Genomic DNA, 8,876 nt, shown 5'->3' on the forward strand with positions numbered 1-8,876 from the left:
GCTTAACACCTGACATAACATAACACTCCAGACCGTACCCGTACACCTAGACTAGCCTTTTTCTTTATGATTACCATTGTACCTAAGTCAAAAGCTTGTTTGTAATGTACTGTGATTCAGGAAAATAAACGAGTTATCCACCTATCTATTCATCTTTCCATCTATCTATCCATCTATCATATTTATCCCGATCATAGTTATCCCTTGACATTGTATTTCCAATTGTAATATTGTGACATTGATAACATGAAATAAACGATTCTATTATATTCTATTCTATTCTATCACTTGTTAATAGATATTTGTACACAATTACGCCCGTTTCCTACTAAGATAGGCAGAGATTCTGGACATCCAGCCGTTGCGCTCATCAGGAGTTAGAATTCCTGCCCTCGCATCAATCTTCTCGTTGCTAATACTTTTGACCTGGCCTATTTTAAGAACATCCTTGTCCTGGTTGAAATATGTGCGTCAAGGGTGACGTTTCTCCACGTTTCCATCCACGATAGCTGTATAAATTAGTGTCGTTATTCTATTAACATCCACCCTTTTCATACGACCAAAAATCGAAGCATTCCCTATCGATTCGCCACATCACTTGTTTATGTTTGCGTTTTATTTATTTAATTTATAATAGATAATTTATTGTATTATATATACTTGGCACTATCTAATAGGCCCACATTGACACCTGTCATCGCAGCGTAATTAGGGATGTGAATCAAACAAAACGTTAACCAAATTACCCGATTGTCACGAGAAATCGATTCACAATTTTATGAGTTTGTGATTGTTTATATTTTTGGTTAATTGGTTTTAAGCTTTAGATAGAAACCATTAACATTTATTTAAACATTATAAATTTATTTATTACGATTTAAAAGTAAGAAGATCTTTGTATCAATAATAATAACAAACTTGTTGAGTTTTTTTATAGAAAGAGATGAATATTTTGATAACAAAAACAGATATTCAATAAAAATAAATATTTCAATAAGATAGGAAATGAAACTATTTCTCCGGATTTAAATCGCGTATATTTGTTTTTTCAAACAAACCGACGTTTCGGGCCCTTTACAGGTCCCATGGTCACGGTTGACTGAGGTGGTACAGTCTTCAACCAGTTATGTCTAATATTAATGCAAACCACCCTATTTTTCACTATAGTTACAATAGTTATTAATTAATACCTTATTTTTAATTTTACAAAGAAAACATTCCAATTTACGCTACATTAAGTTTTACAAATTATTGGGATGGGACCTATAAAGGGCCCGAAACGTCGGTTTGTTTGAAAAAACAAATATACGCGATTTAAATCCGGAAAAATAGTTTCATTTCCCATGTGTAACAATCTCGAAAACCTAAGATTTCGATATTTCAATAAGAATTAAGGCATCGTTAATAGTTCCAAAGCAAAGCCTAAAAACAAGAACATAGACACCAAAAACCAATGAGTACAAAGAAAACTTGATCGCTGAGTGCCGCCAGTTCGAAATCAGTCTATCCAAGTCATATCCAAGTTCAAAATTTGCAAAAAAAAAGGAAATTAAACTTGGCTTTACTACTATGTATTGACCACTTTTTATTTTTTAAATACAGAAGTTATTTTCATTTGGAACCAAATTGAGTCGGCGAAGTTCAGAAATCAATTATTTATGTACAACAATTATAAAAAAAATAGACTGAAGTTATAATTTTTTATGAGACATTTCGCTGTGATTCAAAATCGTGTTTTATTTTGGAATTCACGGGAAGTGCGCCAATAAAACTAATGTATTTTTTTGAAACTAACACCCTTTCATATTTAATTTCAAAATTGTTTTTCTTATTTCTCTGTCATACTTTTGCTTGTATTGTAATGTTTGTATATACGTGATAACGTATTATAAGATTTGTAAATTAAATCCGGTGGAAGACGTAGCGTCTGTCATACAGTTTTATTTAAAACTAATACGGGCGCTAAAGTTCAACCTTATCTGAAAATATTCCCTGTGACACGTAATTTTACGTTTATTGAGTGACACGTTGTTTGACCACCATGATATTCAATTACTTTTTTGAAATTATTGTTATAATGATTAATACAAAGTTACCTAAGAAAAAAATCCTGCGATCCGGCTGGGTTCTGGTTCCGTGGCTTAATTGGCATTGCGTCTGGACGGTTTACTGGAAGACATTGGGCCGAATGAAAATTAATTGAATCCGAATTAAAGATTTATTATTATGTTATTTTTTTAAAACACTCCTAATTTTATAGTTAGTTGCTTATTGTTTCACTGATTTTATTCAAAGTTACATTCTATCGTCGCTCTTGGTCAAAACGGTGTATCAACATTTTAATAACTCATATATTTGTGCATAAAATATAAATAATTTATTGCAATAACACACAGTTTATCCATCTATGGTATACATTAATATTATTATTATTATCTACAGTGGCGGCACGCGACGATGGCCGTTTTGCCAATTACAATAGTGAGGTAAAATCTCAAGTCATTATCGAAATAAATATAAATAAATGCAAGTCACATCTATAATTTTTTAGAATTATAACTAGTATTGCAAGATTTAATAAATCGAAAATAAAAATGTTTCCTTAATATATCGTTAATTCGAAACTGATTTGTTTTGCATTGAGCTTTGACGCGAGTTTGCTGGAGACAGAAGTTGTGCTGGTCAGCGATTTCGAATTTCCAACAACAAATGCTGCGTTGTGTCGTAAAATAATTATACATTCCATAAATTTTACTGCACGTCACTATTGACAACAATGTATATCAATTAGCTCCTTCAACGTAGTTATGAATTAATACGAAACTTGATGAGTGAGGACAAACGTCAAAACGGCCATCATAGCGTGCCGGTACTATAGTAGTCAATTATTAGTATAGAGTGTTAGTATTAATTTTGTTTGTTGTGTTCCAATCAATGACGGGCTAATGGCAGAATAATAGCGAGGTCTACGAGCTCGCAAATGCTGAGTCATACAACCTTTTGACAAGGCGTATTTCTGCGTTAATACGTCATTATTACAATTACTTTTTTTTATTAACTTATTATTACAACGCACACACTCATGACCCGCACTAGGAAAGCCCTGTATCACGAGTGCCATACATACAGACATAGACAACTAATATTTCTCCCGGCCCGGGAATCGAACCCATGGAAAAATGGCATAAGTGGAGTTACGTCAAAAATGTTTATTGCTCCATTACATACAGAAAAATATAACCTATATCCTCTCCAATTCTTGTAATTCTATCTACAATATTAGTCGATAGAGTTACAAGAATTGGTGAAAATGTTGGTCATACTTTTCTGTATCTAATGGAGCAATAAAATTTTTCGACGTAACTCCACTTGTGCCATTCTTTCATGAGGGGTGCGATTTCATAATAATGAAATGATGACGACGACGAATTCATCATCAAAAGTCGATTTTATTGTTTCTTATATTATTTATTATACATTTCCCTCCGTTCAAACATTTTGTTCGATAACTTTGCCTTTGTACACACTATTTTTAATTTTTTTATTGTATAATAATGTGTATCTATAGGTACAATTATATATATAATAAAATACATAAAATATATTTCAACACATTTTGTGAATGTATTTAATAAAAAAGTATCACGATAGCACCACGAATGTGCTGTCACATTGCTAAAGAAATCCCACAAGAAGAGCTTACGTGGTAGGGCGGGCGGTCAACGCGCCAGGGCGGGTGGCTATAAGGCGCGTGGCGGGCCCGTACGCGGCATTCGGATCGCAGCCATGGGACCTGCCGTTGGAACCACCGTGCTTGCTCTGCTATTGGCAGGTTAGTCACTATTTCCCTATCTATACTTTCTAGAAACTGCAGTTTTAACCGTTACGCGTATTTTTGTTTAAGACTTTTTATATAGTTTTAGTATTTTGAAAAAAAAAAAAATATATATAAATTTTTATTTCTACTTTGAATTTTTTAATGTGTTTTTTTGTAATATAGACACGGCTAGATAGTTACAAAGTTTTTAAAATAACAAATGTAAACCTTTTTAATGAAAGTTTCATGGATTTCTTAAAAATATTTCTTTTTATAATCAAATAAATTAAATTCCTGAAAGAACTTTGAACAAACTTTTATCATTATTCTTCAGTAAAAGATTTAATTGCAAAACCAGAATAAAAACAAAATCTTTGTATAATGTATAACACAATCAAGATATAAGTACAGATTTATATAATTTTATAACATTTATATATTTATTATTTATTGACAATTTACGTAAAACTTATTCAAGTCCATAAATAAAATAACAAACATGGCCTACCTCGTATCACAAAAGTTACCAAAATTTAGCTTATTAAGAACTTTATAATGATTATTCGGTTTTCAACAAAAAAGCAAACTTGTAAATTCCGTCCTCTAAGTAAACAAGTTATAAATTAGAGACCTTTGTATGTGATCTGGCTGTTTGACGGAAAGACAAACGTCTCACAGTGATCAATTTTCAACTTTTAGGTGGACAAAAATATTTTTATTATTTAATACGATTTTAATGCACCAACTTGTTTTCTATTTATTGTTATTAATTTTCATTAATATCTTGCACATAAATTACAATAATAAAATGTAAATATAGTTCTGAAATTATTATTTATTACATATTAGGAAAATCATCATACTGCGATCTCTAAACTGTTTGCTAAGTTTATTCCTAATACATATTGTAACAACGTATGTTTGTATGCCACCGAGTTAGGAATTTTTAAGTTTTTTTTAACACTTCATATCAAAAACCAAGTTAGTTAGATCTCGAACGTTACCAAAACGCTAATGCGCTAAGTAGTTATGACAAGGAAGCTATGAAATCGGATGATATTACAATTAATATGGTAACGAGGCCACAGATATTAAAATCAGGACAATCTGCAGACTACTAAATTCCACAATCCCTTTCTTTCCACTTTAGTAGAACTAACGTGCTTGGGCCAATTAATTGGTCAGACATAGACATAGTTAGCTTATAGACGGTGATTTTATTGACTTTTGGAGTACATTATTTGGTATAGGGTGATTTTCAAATTTCAATTGAAGGTTTGACAATGATAGTTCATACGTAAGACGAACTCGCAACAATGCAAAGCGAGCGATAATTATTAAAACCTTTTTTTGTATGAGATGTACCTATTATTAGGTAATTTTCCGAAAACTTTTAAATAGTAGAAATTTTTCCCGAAAAAATTCCCGAAAAATTGGAAAAAATGAAAAAATATAATTTCGAACGGTCATATTATGTTCTATTTTTACAAATATCTTTTGAAGTTTTATTTATCGTGAATTATAAAATAAATGTGTATAGTTTAAAGCCACTTAGAGAAAAACGAGATTTAAAATTATTTCACGACAGCGAAAAGAATTCTTTCTTTTTCTTCATCGTTTCCGTTCAGTATTTTCAACTTTTGACAAGTGTTAACTTCAAATGTGGAAAATTAAAGAAAAAATATTGGAAAAATATGATTTTTTCAAACCAATACCAGATATGCCAATTGTTGGCGACCAGCTATGACGCAACCTCCTTTGTAATTATAGTTTTTTTTACATACCTTATAAGAAGTACTGTGTTTCTTTTCGCCTGTCTTTGTTTTCCAAATTTTGGCAGTTGCTTTTTCTTCGCTGTCTGGTTCGGTTTATTTTCAATATTGTACTTTCAATCGGTTTCATTAAACGTGATTAATTTATCAAAATCTTTCCATTGAAGTGCACGTCTCAATATACAGGTCACTCGCCAATACCAACTTTATTAAAACTGAGCTTTATGACATAGGTGCGTGTTCAAATTTGCAGTTTAAAAACATATGAATTTTCCAGCTTCACCTGTTGCTCAGTGTACGAGTCAATATCCAACGAATGCAGAAACCTTTTTAAGAAATACAATATAATGACCATGTACTCACAATATATTTATGATATAATAGTTTATGCGCGTCAAAACTTGGCTACTTATGAGCGACGTACGGGCGGAGGCCGAGCGTTACGAAACGCGGGAACACTAAAATCCGTTGCCCACCGTACCGAACTGGCAACTAGAAATCCGCGGGTAATAGGTCCCCGATTCTACGAACATCTACCCACAGACCTGAAAAGTGTTAGAAACGATGAAACGTTTTGTACCCGACTAAAAATCCTTTTATTGGATATTGAATTGTACAGTGTCGATGAGTTTCTTTTGAAACAATTTTAATTTTATTTTATTCGACAAGCAGTAGTTATACTACTTTATTTTATATTCATTATTATTATTATTATTTTGTTACTGACGATCATAGTTATCCCTTGACATTGTATTTCCAATTGTAATATTGTGACATTGATAACATGAAATAAACGATTCGATTCTATTCTATTCTATTCTATTCTATTTATTAAAAATAATTATAACTTTTTTTTTATAAAACAACCGGCCTAAAAAGTTTGTCATATATTTGCCAAGTTTAATTGATAAAATGAATTCGTCTCCTAATTTGTCATCCTTAGAGGTGGAATATTTTCTACAAATTTCAACACTAATGCATAATTACGTAACACGCCCATAGTCCCGCACTGAAATACTGTATCGTGTATGGCATGGACACACACATTACAAACTCACAAATTACATCCAAACTCATGAGAGGCCTGGGAATCACAAAACAAATATAGTGAAATTGAGAACTTCTTCTTTTTTGAAGTCAGTTAAAAGGAGACCAGCTTAATGAAAGTTAAAAAGATTTTCCTGCCATCCATTTCCTAACATTTTACAAACAAACACTTTGCCATTATAAAAAAAACAGCGACAAAGATAAATACAAATAAGTATTAATATAATTAATTGTAGTGGTGTTTTCTCTACAGGTGCGTGCATCTTTAAATTTGATTTATAAATAATGCATACCTTTGATAATGATTTACCTTCTGAACACCCATTTTAGTATCTACTACGAAATAATAGCTTATTACAAAACAATAACACTGATCATTCGGTATGATTTGATCCTATTATTTAACCCACTCAAATTATTCTATCACAATGCAAAGAGAAAAATTGATGAACATGATAAATTAACCATAAAAATTGTAATAATAAGTTAATTGAATATCACGATGTTTCTACCATGATACTAATACGAACTAAAATGTTTGGTGGCACCTTTCTCTGTTGGACAGTCGACAAATGGACCTTCTTTCCAGCGCACGCATTCCCTCCATTTTACGATATGGGGTCCTTCAAACGAGGCGTGAAGAGGCCTCTTGTAGGCGTGCAGGGTGGAGGTGCTTAGGGTGATTGTATCATCTCGTTTAGACTCTACTATCCATTTAACATCACGTGGAGTGGAGTCACCTGTCGCCCAAGTATAAAAAAAAATTGTGAAATTGCTCCACTAGTTTGGTATAATTTTATTAATACAAAGAAGTAATAGAAGAGCTCCTTGTGAAAGAATGCGTCCAGGGAAATACTGCCACCAAGCAGTAATGTCAGCATTACTGTGTTCCGGTTTTGAAGGGTGCTGGTGAAATTACAGGCCATCGAGTATACATATAACCAGAATTAGAGACGAAATAAGGGCCATACATTGCTGGTAACTCATCAGTGATACATTACTTATAAATATCAACTCTCATTTGTACTGAAATATAGACAGCGCCAACAATTGACCTGTGTGTATGTCTCCGTATATTCCAAAAAAATTGTAATACAGAAAATGTCTGTAACAATGGCGTGCTGTTCCATTCGGTGGTGTGGGGAAAAACAGCAAAATATCTAATTACAAAACAAACGGAATAAAACTTCGTCGGTAATTAAATATTAAATATGTAATTTTGAAATTTTCGTCCATTATAGCAAAGCTCAAGTTAACTAGTCGATAGTCGATTGAAACAATTGACGACACCCGTCAATTGTTTCGAATTCGGGCTGGCCAGTCGGAGCGCAGTTGTCACCACAGAGCACCTACATACTAGTAAAGATATGGCACAATAGTTTTCAAACGAATTAAATGACATTTCGTCTCTATTTCTGGATAAATACGGGACTGTGATGGGCGCAGTGGCAGTGCCCCCCAGATCTTTGCAATTTAAAGCTCTGAGTGGCACTGCAACTATTATGGACAGGCGTGTAGCCTATAATCCGGCGCACGACTTATTCGTCCGGTCACTTGATATTATAAAAAAAGATCAAACACTAAGAAAAAATCCTTCGATCCAGCTGGATTTTAACCAGCACCTTCAGTACTTCAGGCACGGTTTGCTGAAAGCGCCAATTCGAATCTAACCGGATCGAAGGAATTTGTCGTAGTCTTCGTCCTTTGTAGTGAAGATTTCAGAGTTCCACAAGGATTTTAAAGGTAATAGCTCCGGTTGGCTAATTGTCAGCATGCCACGTTTGAAGCGCTTATATCAACCATTTTTTTACTTGTAAAATGTTTTGTTCACGTAGGTATTTTGATTATTACGTATTCTCCGTAGCTGTAGAGGTCCTTGTGAAAGAGTTCGTCCAGCGAAGTACTGCCATCTTACCTATCTCTGCCGCCAAGCAGTAATGTAAGCATTACTGCGTTCCAGTTTTGAAGGCTGAGGGTTCTGGAGAAATTACATGCACATGGGACTTTTCGGCGCACGATGCACGACTTGTTCGTACCTTCACTTGGTATCGTAAAAAAACCTTTATGATGGTTTACCCCTTGAAGATCTATTTCAGTACCTACTATAAAATAATATAGCGACAAACAATAACACTAATTAATCGATCCTATAATTTTATTGTTCTATCACAATGCAAAGACAAAAACCGATAAACTGAAGTCATCCACTTATTTTGAATATTTGAAATAGATAACAAAAA

At 33.0% G+C, this 8,876-nt stretch overlaps 1 protein-coding gene across 1 annotated transcript in view; it reads left to right on the forward strand.

The window, feature by feature from the left end:
• The first annotated feature begins 3,786 nt into the window (after positions 1-3,786).
• LOC113238339 overlaps positions 3,787-8,876 on the forward strand; it is a 59,368-nt gene continuing 54,278 nt past the window's right edge. Inside the window, exon 1 of the mRNA XM_026475180.1 lies at positions 3,787-3,832. Within this exon, the coding sequence (XP_026330965.1) occupies positions 3,787-3,832 (46 nt within the window). The remainder of the gene's footprint in view (positions 3,833-8,876) is intronic.

The sequence above is a fragment of the Hyposmocoma kahamanoa genome, unplaced genomic scaffold, assembly GCF_003589595.1.
Source record: "Hyposmocoma kahamanoa isolate Upper Pololo Valley unplaced genomic scaffold, ASM358959v1 95, whole genome shotgun sequence".
Classification (NCBI taxonomy): domain Eukaryota; kingdom Metazoa; phylum Arthropoda; class Insecta; order Lepidoptera; family Cosmopterigidae; genus Hyposmocoma; species Hyposmocoma kahamanoa.